We start from the raw sequence: 15,353 nt of genomic DNA, 5'->3' as shown, positions 1-15,353 counted from the left end.
TTTATAGGGACGTTTTAACCCTTTTATTTTTGAAATGCATCCTTAGAGGGCACATACTGCATGTCAACACATTTCAACAAAGAGAATACTATATATTAATATTTGTTGCCACTTCTACTTTTTCCAACACAGGTCCTGATTCATCAACACCAAATATATTTGATAAAATATATTTGAACCTTTTAAATGCTAGTTTATTTTGATAAATAAAGCTCTAGTGGATTTAGAAATAATAAATTAAAATATTCCAAATTGTTACCTTCCACCTTAAAACCGCTATAATATATATCAGGGATGCAAACACACGTATGGTGAAAAAAGAGAGAACTATTCGAAACAGAAAAAAAACAGCGTAATATACCATCTGACAAAGGCCTGCGCTATAATGCTTCAATTAACTGGCTATTCTTTATAATATACTCAGATCAATAGGACACAGAGATGTTAAGTTATAAATCAAGGGTTTTTATTATTATTTACACCAGGGCTGGGGAACCTTTTTCCTTTCAATTTTTACAACATCCTCCGAGGGCCGTACAAATGATTTAACTCAACCTCTGCTTAGGTTAAAATACTAAAATCACAGCCCATTCATTTGGCCTTTCTTTCATGCTGTGCAAAGAAAAAGCAACCTCTTAATCCAGATATCTTACCATGACTGGCGCATGCATCCCACCAAAACAGAAAGATATGGACACAAGATGTGTGCAAATGTATTTAGTTTCCTATCCATGTGAACATGATTTAAGTTGGGGGGGGGGGGACCTAACCTCCTCTAGGGGGGTCCGGGGGCCTGCTCCCCCGGGAAGATTTTTTTTTTAAATATTGAAGTTAAAAAGCATCAATCTGGTGCACTTTGAGAGCAAAAAGAAGAGATCCATGGATACATCTCTCAACACCCATATGAAACAGAACTGTAAGCAGATTTTTCTTTTTGGATATTTTACAAATCACTCACCTTTTAAACTCTATTCTTGTTATTTTTAACAACTTTTTTGTTACTGTCATATAGTATTTTATACCTGTTTTTCATTTAGTCTCTAATGCAGGGGTGGGCAATTATTTTTTACAAGGGGCCACTTCAGAAACTCGAGCTGTGTTGGGGGGCCGAATCAAAAATAAGTTGAACTTAATTCTGCTCAATATACCAATACTGAAAAGGTGTTTTACAGTATGTTAAAGATAAGAAATGAATCAGCTTTATACAAAAAGAAATTAGTGCTTTTGATTTTTGTTTTTCAGTTAATTTTACTTGTTCAGTGAGAAAAATCCAGTCTGTCTTGGGCTTGAACAAGTGCACGGAAATCTGGTTCAATGTCTGAGGTGGATATGCGAAGGACAGCTGAGAGGTGATCATCAGTGATAGAGGATCTGTATCTGGATTTGTTGAACTTCATCACTGAGAATGTCCGTTCACATATGTAGGTAGATCCAAAGAGGACCATCATCTTCTGAGCACGTCTCCTGATGTGTGGAAAGTTCTCCTCTTTCAGGGAAGAGTAAAACTCAGGCAGTGAGACTGACCTAAAGTGCTCTGACAGAAGTGTGTCAGACTGCAGGTCAATGAGTTCAAGCTGAACATCACTGGGTGCATCATCCACATGGCATGTAAATGGGGAAAAGATCATGTTCATTTCATTCTCAACTGTTTTGAAGTCTTTAAATCGCCTTGAAAACTCACCATGCAGTGCTTCTAACATGGATGAGTACCTCTGGAGGTGATCAGCTGATGGTGTGGCTTCCTTCAGTGTTGGCAAGTGCGTGAGAATGTTGTCCTCCATTTGGCTTGAGAGAAGCTGCAGCTTTCTCATGAAAGCCTTCACTGCACTGTACATGTCATGCACAAAAAGGCCCTTGCCTTGCATTTTGACATTTAGTTCACTCATTAGTGCAGTCACATCTACAGCAAAACCAAGGTCTGCCATCCAGTCTGCATCTGAAAGCTGTGGGATGTCGTTTCCTTTCTTCACACAGAAGTCTTGAATCTCTTCTCTCAGGTCCCATACTCTTTTCAGCACTTTGCCCAGGCTGAGCCACCTGACAGCTGCATGGTAGGGTATGTCACGATGTTCAGTCTCACTTTCCTCCAAAAGTGCAACAACCTGTCTGTGATTCAATGCTCTTGCCCTGATGAAGTTAACTATTTTAGTTACAACATCAACAACATGGTTAATTTTTAACACTGACTTACACAACACTTCCTGATGTATAATACAATGCAAAAATACCTATTTCTGCTCAGGGTTAATTTCTGTCACTTTATCCTGCATTCTCTTCAATAGTCCAACATTTTTCCCTGTCAGATTTGGACAACCATCCGTTGTCACGCCTGCCAGCTTGTCCCATTTCAGTCCCAACTTTTCCACACATGCATTTACCTCCGTGAACAAATCACTCCCTGTTGTTGTACCTTTCATTGACTGCATGGCTGCCAGCTCCTCCGTGATTTTGAAGTCTGTAGTTATCCCACGTAGGAAGATGAGTAGCTGGGCAGTGTCACGTACATCGCAGCTCTCATCCAAAGCCAAGGAAAAAAAGTCAAAGTTGACCGCTCTGTTCTGCAGCTGAAGCTCCAGATTTCCCACGATGTCCTCAATCCTCCTCGTAACAGTGCGTCGCGAGAGCGGCACTTTCTCAAATGCCTCCTTTTTCTCCGGGCATATTAGTGTCCAACAAACACTCCTTAATGAACTCTCCGTCCGAAAACGGTTAACTTTTAAGACATAACTCGTCTTGACAGCTGCATCTCTGGATGTGGAATGTTTTGTGAAAATGTGTTGTTGGCTTTGCAGCTTAGCTAGCAAAGCATCCGACCCCTTTGCCCGCTCTTCCTCAGACAGGTTCTTGTATTTATCTGCGTGTTTGGTAGCATAGTGGCGACTCAAATTGTACTCCTTGAACACAGCGACCTGCGCACCACAAACTAAACACACAGCTTTACCTTTCACTTCTGTAAATAAATACTTAGCGGTCCATGTCTTGTTGAAAACGCGGCATTCAGTATCGATCTTTCTTTTTTTGCCCTTAGCGGACATTTCGAGGACTAGCCGGCCAGCATCACTCGTAGCTGTCACGGCATGCGCGTTTACGTAAATAAATTAAAAAAACAGCAGCTTCCTTTTCAAAATAAAAGCAACACAGTTAGAAAAGTATTTACGCCATGCAAGCAATACAGCTGTGTTGCTTTTATTTTGAAAAGGTTGCTGTTTTTTTTCATTATGTTATAATTTATGATCAACCTCACACGGGCCGGCCAAGGCCGGCCAACGGGCCGGATGTGGCCCGCGGGCCGTAAAATGCCCACCCCTGCTCTAATGTCTCATTAATAACTATAATTATAATGATCATATCAAGGTGTGCCTTAACCTCACTGAGCTGAGGTTATTTGAGCCTCTCAGGAGAGAGCTCTCCACCTGGTTGTAGAAAAGCTCTTTAAATTCGTTAGCATAGCTAGCTAACCAGATGCTAATAACAACAGATCGCCACTGTGCTTACAACTAAAGACACAGCCACGCAAACACTGCGGCATGTGTACGGCTCCTTATGGGTACTGCAATATTTGAAGAGCTGGAGTGCAGTCAGCACTCATGGTTAAATCTACACAACTTTCTCTGGTGTATCCCGCTAAAGTTACATTTCATCAATGACTTTGATTTCAACTCAACTTTTGAATTATTATTAATATCACTTACCAAAACTGTCATCAGCAGAAGAAGACTGTTGTTCCTCGAGCTCACTGCTGCTGACATCCTGGAAAAGAATCCACAAGCTCTTAACCTCAACCAGGAAATGGGGCTCATGTGCAACGCATGCCCAGAACATCATAGTGACTATTACACATTTTTATTATTGACCGTATCAAAGATTTAAGAAAAGTGCAGAATGAACAATTTATTTCATATTTTAATATGTTATTTTTAAAAATGATTATTAGAATGTAATCATATTTTAATTACATGTTGTTTCTGGAGCATCAACAGTAACCTTTACAACAGCAGTCACTGTATAAAGTCAATAATATCTCACTGGACAAACTCATTGAGAATATAGAAATGTCACTTCATTATGCTTGTTGAGCAGGTGTATTAATAAAGTATTGCTATTTTTTTGTATTTCTGAACGTTTTAATGGATTACAGTGTTACAGTAACAAGTGTGGAGCAGAAGAGATGCTGCAGAAGCGTGATAATAAATTACCCAAAACGTTAAGAAGTTCCTGTAAAAGAAACGGTAACGACTGAGTCTATCAAAACTTAAATCTTTAATACCTTGGCCCTGGGGCCATACTGGTGATGAAAGCACACTGGATTCAATATGGGGGGGGCTGCAGTCCCACTCAGCCTTTATAGTGCAATGTGTACTGCAAACACCCAGCAGTTTCTAGTACTTCCTCTGTGCCTAATTACCACCATGTGATGTCAGTGGTGGAAAGTAACTAAGTTCATTAACTCAAGTACTGTACTTAAATACACATTTGAGGTATTTGTACTTAACCCTGGTTAGGACTTTATACTTCTACTGTACTAGATTTTGGAAGCAAATGTACTTTTTAGACCACTACGTGTATTTTAGAGAATTATTTTCTAGTTACTTTATGAACTCAGATTTGTACACACAATAGGAAATAAGGTTTAAAATTTCATTATTTGGTATATATATCAAACCATCCAACATTACATTTAAGTAACTTAAACTATGTGTCGGTGAACAAAATGTATTGGCAGCAAGTTTTAGTTCCAGCTTCTTTTATGTGAAGATTTGCTGCTTTTCTTTAAAATATTTACAGATCTTTTGAGTTTTTTCTGCATCCAGTACTTTCACTCCTAATTCTTTAAATACTCGATGAACTTGAAATTGAGTAATTTTACAGTGTAGTTTTAGTACTTTTACTCAAGAAAGGATATTGACTACTTTTTCCACCACTGGTCATAAAGGTTTCCATTTGACACTTAGATTTAAAATCTATCGAAACACATTTAGACATCGACTGTGGATTAAAATGCCTTCATCTTTCCCCTTTCCCCCTGAACCGTTACCTCCGTTTCCTCGGGGGGGGAACCCACCGGCTGCTCTCCCTCCTCCTTCTCAGCTTCTTGTCGTTGATCTGAAATAAAGAAATCTGTATTACAACCCAGCAGAATATCTGTGTCTGCAGTCACGTTACAGATTACATGATCATGATAACTAGCAGGATTAAAATACATTTTCTCGAGTGAAACCATAGCTTATCTTCCAGGTCATCGTTTCTGTTGTTCAAATATTTTTTATTCTAAACTGTAGTAAATTCTCATGTGTTGTGCATTTATATTGTTGGTCTATAGACTAGGCTTAAAAGGCCACATTTTATAATCTTTTTTAAGTTTACATGATCAGTTGTCCGATATAAAACATCTTTTTGTTATTTATTTTCTCTTGTTTTTATTTGCATTGCATTTGATATCAAGGTATCCAAATGTAATCAGGTTACATTACTTTTGTGATACTTGTATTAGATTACTGATGACATTTTATTACAGGTAATTGAAACTTTTTTTTTTTTTCTAAAATCCCTTTCAAATAACAAAGATGTTTACTTTCATACATCCATGTCCTTTTAGAAATCAAGAAACAAAAAAATGGTGCACTTATTCTGCCATTTTAATATTGATTTAGAAATGTATTATCATCTAAATGACAGGCACATTCGGTTCAGTAATTGTGATACCTGTGCAGACGTCTGTCAGACAGATCCCTCCCACAAGACAGGTCACCTCCTCAACCAGGTTTATCTGAAAAACAATAAAGACAGCATTTGCTTCTTAGTGATGTGATGTTTTAAAGATTACATTTAGAATTGTGTTGAAAGATCTCAGTTACCAAATCTGGACAGGGAGCTGAGGAGGCTTGTGGCTTAGAGTCAGAGGAAAGAGCTGCAAACAGACACAAATATCCTAAATTACAATGCATTTCAATTAACTGTTACCCAAAATAAAAGCAAGAAGAGGAAATTAATGTTCACTACAATAATCAAGATAACAAACCAGAAAGCTCATCTTCATGAAGAGTTGAAGTCTCGTCTTCATCCGAGTTATTCTAAAAACAGAACCGACCACAAATAGCAGAGACAGCCGAATGAAAGCAACTTTCAAAGCAAATCAGATTTATTATGATACATATATGATCAAACTGCTTCGAAAATGGGTTCTTTTCCCCAGAAAGTGGGTTCTACCTTACCTCTTTATGCATGGCCTCATCCTGTAGGGAGAAGAATATTTCAGGCTCTGACAGAGCTTCTGTGAAAAAAAAAATTCCACAATCATGTTCTGCACATCATTCAGGAACACAGGAGCTTTGTAGACTGATCTGTAGCCTAACGGCCCGTCCACACGGCGGCGTGCGTTGAAGCTTGCCGGCGGGGGGGGCTGAAACTCGACCAACAACCAATCACATGAATCTCCCGCTCCGGATACACAAGCACGCGGTTTGATTGGCTAGAGCTTGTACTGGCATATGATTCGATTGGCTGACGCTTCCGCCGAAGCTTAAAAAGTTGAACATTGCTCAACTTTTGCAGCGAGCAACGCTTCTGAAGCTACGCTTCGCTCCCACAATACAGTTCGGCGAAACGTGACGTCACCCCATTCAAAGTGAATGGGCAGAAGCGTTGAAGCTTCAACGCACGCCGCCGTGTGGACGGGCCGTTAGAGTTAGAGGTAGTAAGTGAAGCTTTAGTGATGCAGGAAGGAGTCCTTAAAACCAGGAAGCGAGTTGACATTTGACCACTTCTCCCTTGTCTCACAGTTTTTTTGAACGTGTTTTTGGTTAGACACCCTGAACTAAGATCTGCTGTTAACACAAGCTAAAGAGATTTTCAATTGTTGTTATACATCAGTAAATAATCCACTGGTGAATGTCCGAAGCTTTAATGTGTTGTAAAAACAGCGATTGCTATAAAGTCACTAAACCAGACGACTAAACGCCATCACGCCAAACATTAGCCGCATTAAGGTGGTGCGCAGCAATGCGAGCGTGATGTTTATGGCCCAATGTAATATGTGGAGTTTATCCTGTTGAGCAAAACATGTAAGTTTCATGTTGGCCACAAAGCTTATTTTAATAAGATACGATCTATTTGTTAGAAATGACTCACCTGTAACTAGTTCACAAAGAAGCTCTTTATACAGAGGCTGTGATTCACTTGGGACCTAAAATGTAAGAAATCACACAATTTGAACAAAAACAACTTTAGACAATTAGTTTAACAGTACTGTATGAGACGCTTCCCAGTTAACCTCCTCTAAGTTAACCTGTTGTTTTGATAAATTCAGTAAGGCGTGTTTTTTCCACCTCTGCGAGTCCAGAAGTCAGGTCCTTCTCACTTCACCCTGCTTTTACTCAAATTGAGTTTTTCACAAATTCACGCCCAGGATACAGTCTATGCAACTCAATACGCTCAGCAGATTTTTCACATTCATATTTTAAGCCTTCCAATTATTAGAAACGGGAGAAACTAAGAACAGCAAAGTGGTCAGTATTTTCACTTTTTTAGCATCAACCACTATTCATCGTTTTTTTTTCTTACCTTGCCTGTATTTGTGACGAGGCGTTTATCCATTTGCCTCTGAAGAATAGCCTATCAAGTAATTTTGTTGTCTTTATTATACCCAGCCTGAGCTCAAGCTGCCCTTCGAATCTTAAAAAGTAACCGTTAAAAAACACTGCAGGTGCATATACCTCACATGGGAAATATATTTTGATGTTAACTACCGTTTCCTCTGCTGTCATATTGCCGAGACAATCCTCTTTATCGGTCGACACTTTGGAGTCATCACTTGGCTCATTTAGATCTGCGGTGCAAAGATAAAAAGTCACTGATACTACAGAACATGGAAAGCTGCTGCCTCCATGCCAAATACTGTCAGCTTTTGTTTGTTGTTTGTTCATTCAGTGAAGTCTGATACCTGTGCTGACATCTGTCAGCGAGGCGTCTTCGTCGGAACAGGTCCCCTCTTCTTCCTCGTCACCCTGAGCAGCAATAAGTCAGACGTTAAGATTATCTCCGAGTCGAAACCCTTTACCGACATTTTGTCACATTTAGCTCTGTATAGCCTTTAATAACTCAGTCGAATGTTTTGAACGACGGACAAAGACAGCTTTTTATTAGTTACATCCTGTTTTAGAAATGTTATTTTATAGGTTTTTACTTTGGTTGGTATGTTGGACTTTTAAGATTTTACCTTTTATTATTTATTACATTTTTGTTGACATCTTGTTTGTTTTTTTTGTTTTATTTATTTAATAGGTTTTTATATGTATTGTATTTATTTATTTTGTGTCCCTCAAACTGTTATATTATATTGCTATGCTGCATATGCGCCAAAAGGTTTTGCCGTCTGACCTGAAGTTAATTTCTTGTTCTTTGATTTAATTTGCGATGTGTGCCTTGCTGTTCAAGCACTTTGAGCTGCACCTGATGTATGAAAAGTGCTTTACAAATAAGGCTATTATTATTATGCTTTAGATGCTGCTAAAAAACAGTTCTCTTTACTTGGATTGCAAAACAGCTGTGTTTCCATGATATATTGATATTATATGGGTATCATGATGTGAGACTTGATTTGGACATCGTAGGGTTATGATATGGCATGCAAATTACCATTTCCTCTGCTGTCACGCTGCTGAGGCTATCGTCTCTCTCACTGGTGACCGTATCATCATCACTGGGCTCATATTGATCTGCAGTCATAATGAATGAAACAAACTCACTGATAACACAGCACATATTAAGATGCTGCTTCCACTAAAACTAGCATTGATAAAGCAGTGCTGTGATAAGTTATGTTATTCAAGTTCTGCTGTTTATTCAGTAGCTAGTGAAGTCTGGTACCTGTGCTGACATCTGTCAGCGAAGTCTCTTCCTCAGAACAGGTCCCCTCTTCTTCCTCGTCACCCTGAGCAATAACGATAAAAGCAACATGTTAAAAGTCACACATTTTGCCGTTTGATTTGAGAATTGTGTGGTTTTAAATCCTTTACCAAATCTTGAGAGGGAGCTGTGCTGGTACGTGGCTCACCGTCTGTTGATCCAGAGAGAGGCAGGACTGCACATACAAAGACAAATTATTTGGACAGACTATTTGTGTAATCAAAAGGCTTATAAGTGCTTAGGAAAGAAGTTCAAAAAGCCACTATTTCAGGGTGAGATAACGATGATTTTTATGGTTTTATTAGATTAAGAAATACCCTTCCTACTATGGTGTTTATAGTAGGGCTGTGCAATTAATCATATTTTAATCTCGGTTACGATTTTGGCTTGCAACGATTAGGAAAACAACGTAATCAAAATAAAATGATTATTTTGCTGCGTGCGTTTTCACCCCTCCCTAAAAGCCCTCTCGGCCAGGTTGTGAGTGACAATAGTTGTGCGAGTTCAGCGCGAGCGAATATGGCAGAACAAGATCAACTCGTGACCAAGAAAGGTAAAACTAATTCCCGTTTGGAAATACTTTGGGTTTAAGGAGTCCGACGTGGAACAAAAAAGTACAGTGCAGCAGGGGCGGACTGGCCATCTGTGTGTTCTGGAGAATCAGACGGCTGGCTTGCTTTTTTTAAACGTCATTATTTCAGTTGCGCTGACAGGCGACAGAGGTCCTAAGTTTCACCGCAGCGAGGCTCCCCCCGCGTTGACAGTTCACGAGCGTGCCCCCTCGACTTCATCCACCATCAGTCATCAATTAAGGACGTGCTTTACAGTGCAACGGCCTACTCAACCAGCTCGCAAAGACACAAAGATATAACAGATGCCATCACATTCTACATAGCTAAAGACATGTGCCCAGTTAGCACGGTTAACAACCAGGGGTTTAAGCAACTGGTTAACACTATGGACAAGTGTTACGCGATGCCATCTCTGCATCATTTCACCAGATCTGCACTGCCTGCCCTATATGACAAATGCCATGGGGAAGTTGAAAAAGATGTGGCTTCAGCTGAATACTTTGCAGTTGAGTTGTACTTAAAGTTCAGGGTAATCGGTCAGTGTATGTTTTGGTCATTGGATTTTCTTTTCACAAATGGATATTCAAAAACAAAAAACGACTGGATATTTGATTTTCGTTTTAAAATTGAAAAACCAAAATTGAAATACAAGGCGTTTTTCTTTATCATGGTCAAAAAGGGATTTACTAAACTTAAAAAACGGGATGATTTTCATTTTCTACTTCTCAAAACAAAAAATAAAATCACTAGAAAACAGAAACAAAAAAAAACCCCGTTTTTTCATATTCTGCTACCGGAAGTTGTCTTTCAACATAAGAGCGCAGATGAGGACGGTCAATCCGTGTATCTACGGTCCATTTGTTTTCACAACGAAAACAGCCAAGACACATATTGAGCCCAGAAAATTAATGTTATTAAGGGCTGTAAATATAATAGTCTAAAATGGACAACATTGTTAGGAGATTTAAACTATACAGCGATTCTGCACTGCGGTCAACTCAGCCGTCTCTCCAGTTTGTTATTATTTTTTCTGCTCTAGATATAGCATATCATTGATGCAGTCTTTCTGAACACTTTTAAAATAAAATACTGCAAATTAAGAATATTTGTAATGTTCTGCACAGATAGTGCCTTAACTTGAATTTGAAAACCCGTGGCAGCTTTATTATTACAGCAGATGAAAATATTTGTGGAAGGATACATTCTTCATGGGCTTCAATGGCTCTAGATAAAGGGCGTTTTATGGTTGCTTGTATAATCCTCAGATAGTGGTTTGTTTAAATAACTAGTGACATTTTAATAAATATTGCAAAAAAGGGCTCCAAAAAAGGCATATATCCTGGCTGGCTTAGCCAGTGTGTATTTTTTCAAGCACCACAAGATTCATAGTTTATAAAGTACAATTCTGGGCCATTGATTGTGTAATTTCTCCAAACTCATACAGTAAAAATCGCTGTTGTTGAAGCCTTAAAATGGTGCAGGAAAAGGACTTTACATTGTATTATACTTAAAGACAGGACTATTCAGTTAAGAGAAGAGAAAAAAGGAAAGAAAACTGTTATAATGGGTGATGTAACATTAATGACAGACATAATATGAGGTCCTTGGCACACATTTTGTGATCATGGGGCATCACCCTTGTATACAACATCAGGACAATATCATATGGAGTCAGATACTGGAAGTGGGCTGGAGGCGTTGACTGGGACTGATGGAAGGATGAGGCTGATGAGACTGAAGAATCTGCGAGGAACGAATTAGCGGCTGAGAAATAGTTATATATTAAAAGACAGCAGCATCATAAGAGGCCAACCAAAGTGACAGAGTGTGTTACTTTGGTGAAGGATATTTGGGACCAGCTATCCAGGCCAGTCTCTAAAGAAGTTCCAAGGTGTAAAAATGCTGCTGCCGGAGTACTGACTGGAAGTATTGCTGATATCATGTCTACCATCCTCTTAAAATACTCTGTCCAACAATATCAGTCTCAGGAAGAAATGTTTTTTTAACGCTTATTAAAAGAAAAACATGCATTCTTGTACTCGGGAGGGGACATTGACAGAGGATTACTGGAAAAGTACACAGTAAGTACTTCATAGTACTTGTGGGGGTAGTTTCAGTAGTACTGAGTCCAACAGGATCAATCTCACGAAGAACTAATGGCAACAAAAAATAATTCCCTCATCAAACATAGCAGAAGTGGCTTGATTTTGTTCTCAGCAGGGGACTTTGACAGAGTATTTCTAAAAAAAAGTACACAGTAAAATTACTTCAATGTATTGTTAGTAGTATAGGCTAACTAATACAAAATCAAACAGTATCAATTTCATTCAGTGTTATAGCAGAATGTTTAATACAGCGTATTTCTGATATTCATTAAAGATCACATGGTATTCCATATGATGTGTGTGACTGAGTTGGGTCACACACAGTTAGAGAGACAATGGTCGTTCTGAATTATCAATAGATGTATTAATTTTAAGTGAGCTGACACCGAGGTTAGAGGAAGTTCAGAGAAGGCCTTAGGTTATAAAAAACAGTTCACCTTTTTGTTTGTTAACTACTCCTAAAGAGGTCATGAGACGATGACGTTTAAACATATACAAGTATAGCTTTCAGAGAGAAAAACATGTGACATTTGTGTGGTAGGCTGCATGATAAAATGTGTGTGCTTTAAACATGCTTAGGGAAAATGTGTGTGTGTTCATTGCAGTGGCTATATATGCTGTATGATTGTTGCTACTGTGGGGGGCATTTCCGCGATTGGCTGCTGTGGCAGCAGGTGATGTACTCCCCATTATTGTTTGTTTGTTGCAACAACTAAATAATAATTACTGATCAGCTATGTCTGTGTTTGTGTTTTATTGATTCCTCTCTGTTTCATTCTTTCCTGTTGTGTTATGCTGGACCGCCACAACAAACTAATGGTAAAATTGTCTTTTTATCATTCATCAAAGATAGCAGAAAAACATGCATTATGTAGGCTACTATGGAGGGGACTCTGACAGAGGATTACTCACAAAGTACACAGTAAAAGTACTTCATTTCATTTCTGGTAGTGTAGCACCCATAAGGTTGAGGTTGTCTACCTGCACATGCATGTTTATACCACAAGGGGGCAGATCACCTGATGGTTCATCATTGTTTTATGCTGGAGATGAACAGAAGTGTGTCTGTGTGTTGTGCTTTGAGATCGTTTGAGATGCTGACATCTTGCACATGTGCCTTGTGGAAGTTAATAAATTAACGTTTTATACACCTATAATACCCTTGCAGTCTGAGTGGTGTAACAGTAGCAGTCAAATTAGTACCGAGTCCAACAGTGTCAGTTTTATTAAGAACTTGTGGACAAAAATATTTGTATCACTCATTGAATATAGCAGGGAAAAAAATGAAGAGCAGCTGATTCGAAAAAACAAATTCGAGAGACGGCTGAGGTGACCATGGTGCCAGAAAGCCACAAGTGGGACAGAGCTCTGTCCCACTTGTGGCACAAACATACTCTAGTTTTTTTACCACAAGTTCTTAATAAAACTGACACTGTTGGACTCGGGACTAGTTTGACTGCTACCAGAAATGAAATGAAGTACTTTTACTGTGTACTTTTTGAGTAATCCTCTGTCAGAGTCCCCTCCATAGTAGCCTACATAATGTATGTTTATCTGCTTTGATGAGTGATAAAAAGACAATTTTATCATTAGTTCTTAATGAAATTGATACTGTTTGACTTCGTATTAGTTAGCCTACTACTAACAATACATTGAAGTAATTTTACTCTTTACTTTGAGAAATCCTCTGTCAAAGTCCCCTGCCGAGAACAAAATCAAGCCACTTCTGCTCTAGAGTATGTTTGTGTGGGACAATGTGGCCCGTGGGACATGTAAATGCAATGTCGATGCGTGAACTGTCAACGTGGGGTGGAGAGACACTATGGACGCTCGTGAACTGTCTGATTCATGTCATAAATCAGATTTTAGAAAAGCGTTTTAGCCAATCAAAATGAAATATGCGGGACATCGTCTCAATTTGCGGGACGCACCAAAAGTTGTGAAAATGCTGTGCAAAACCGCACAAATCGGGACATCTGGTCACCCAGACGGCTGAGTTGACCGCAGTGCAGAATCGCTGTATAGTTGAAATCTCCTAACAATGTTGTCCATTTTAGAAATAGGCCTATTTTATTTACAGCCCTTAATAACATTCATTTTCTGGGCTCAAAGTGTGTCTTGGCCATTTTCATTGTGATCGCTAAATTCCCCTTGTTTATAATAATCACAGTTCCTTCAACAGGATACTGTAGTGATTCAAAGTGTGATTTTAGCATAGCCTACGAGTGCTTTTGTTTTGAAATCACTTCCGTGAGTTTCGTCTGCGCTCTTATTTTGTAAGGTAACTTCCGGTAGCAGAATATGAAAAAAACTGTAGTTTTTTTGTTTCTGTTTTCTAGTGATTTTATTTTTTGTTTTGAGAAGTAGAAAATGAAAATCATCCCGTTTTTTAAGTTTAGTAAATCCCTTTTTGACCATGTTAAAGAAAAACGCCTTGCATTTCAATTTTGGTTTTTCAATTTTAAAAACGAAAATCAAATATCCAGTCATTTTTTGTTTTTGAATATCCATTTGTGAAAAGAAAATCCAATGACCAAAACATACACTGACCGTAATCAACTGTTAAAGATAGTTAATATATATATATATTTTTAAAGTTCTATAAATTGATGTTTTCAAAGTCAATGAATAATCGTATTTAATTATCGTGATATCAATATTGACCAAAATAATCGTGATTATGATTTTAGCCATAATCAAGCAGCCCTAGTTTGTAGCACTTACCAAACCAAATGTTTGAAGTTGGGCTCATATTGCATATACAATATGTAAACACTAATGCCAAAATGAACGGGCGAAGCCTAAAAAAGGTGTTTAAACCAACAATCAAACAAAATATTTTGGGATGTAAAACCTGAACATTTGTCTTCATGAAGAGCCAGAGTCTCTTCTCCAGTCATCAAGTCATCCTACAAGAGAACAGATTATCCATCACTGGCCAGCACACACTGTCACTGATGTCTGACTCAATTTAGTTATTTGTGCAGACTTCGATTATATACTCTGCACAAGAAAAGAAAAAATCATCCAAAATACTGTATTTCCACAACATTACCTCAACATGTGTGGCAACACATGGCAGCTCTTCCTCTGTGACACCGTCTGCCACAGTGTCAATCTCCCGCCCTGAGGGAGCATCTATGGGGATTTCAAGATGTTGTTTCAGTGCATTTAGTATCACAAATTACACATACATTTACATCTGTAAAGCAATTTTCTTTTTAATAACCTAAAGCTACAATCATGTCAGAATAAGGAATCCCTCACCAAATGCAGGAAGCACACAGGAGGGCAGCATCAGTTCAGCCTCAATCTACAAAATCAAAAAAGTTAAAAAGCAGAGAAAGAAAACAATTGGGAACAACAGAAGAGGATAAAGGAGATTTTTATCTTGGGTCCTTTTATGCTGTCATGTGATGTACCTGCTTCACATATTCAATATATGTCTCAAACAGGTCAACGTTCTCCTTGCGACGAACAGCTTCACGAGAAACCTTTAGAACACAACACTGCGTTAGATTTAATCAAGTCTATGTACTCAAGTCAAGTGTACTCATGTCAGTGCTATATATAAAAGCACCTTCATACATACTATTTGCTAACGATTTTTTCACATCATTTACCATTTTCACTTTTGTCGTACTGGTAGAATAATTTCCCCTTGCCTTTGTAACCTTGCCCCCATCTCCTTCAGTTGGACCTGGAAATACAAAAAAAAGGGACATTATTACCTTCACACAATAACAATCAACAGGTGAAAAAAATATGTGAG

The 15,353-nt window shown here is 38.5% G+C and overlaps 1 protein-coding gene across 2 annotated transcripts in view; it reads right to left on the bottom strand.

Moving 5' to 3' along the window:
* tdrd6 (tudor domain containing 6) overlaps positions 1–15,353 on the bottom strand; it is a 38,859-nt gene that overhangs the window by 503 nt on the left and 23,003 nt on the right. The window contains exons 3-19 of one of the 2 annotated variants that reach the window (XM_034150367.1): positions 15,205–15,281; positions 15,004–15,075; positions 14,849–14,894; positions 14,637–14,719; positions 14,436–14,490; positions 9,015–9,079; positions 8,866–8,929; positions 8,635–8,714; positions 7,940–8,003; positions 7,746–7,825; positions 7,129–7,183; positions 6,213–6,271; positions 6,020–6,071; positions 5,856–5,908; positions 5,704–5,767; positions 5,036–5,103; positions 3,693–3,750 (exon numbers count right to left, since the gene is read on the bottom strand). In XM_034150367.1, the coding sequence (XP_034006258.1) occupies positions 3,693–3,750; positions 5,036–5,103; positions 5,704–5,767; positions 5,856–5,908; positions 6,020–6,071; positions 6,213–6,271; positions 7,129–7,183; positions 7,746–7,825; positions 7,940–8,003; positions 8,635–8,714; positions 8,866–8,929; positions 9,015–9,079; positions 14,436–14,490; positions 14,637–14,719; positions 14,849–14,894; positions 15,004–15,075; positions 15,205–15,281 (1,095 nt within the window). The remainder of the gene's footprint in view (positions 1–3,692; positions 3,751–5,035; positions 5,104–5,703; positions 5,768–5,855; positions 5,909–6,019; positions 6,072–6,212; positions 6,272–7,128; positions 7,184–7,745; positions 7,826–7,939; positions 8,004–8,634; positions 8,715–8,865; positions 8,930–9,014; positions 9,080–14,435; positions 14,491–14,636; positions 14,720–14,848; positions 14,895–15,003; positions 15,076–15,204; positions 15,282–15,353) is intronic. The other variant, XM_034150368.1, reaches the window with a different exon arrangement.

Source organism: Trematomus bernacchii, unplaced genomic scaffold (genome assembly GCF_902827165.1).
Source record: "Trematomus bernacchii unplaced genomic scaffold, fTreBer1.1, whole genome shotgun sequence".
Lineage (NCBI taxonomy): Eukaryota > Metazoa > Chordata > Actinopteri > Perciformes > Nototheniidae > Trematomus > Trematomus bernacchii.
This window is presented reverse-complemented; position numbering and strand designations above follow the sequence as displayed.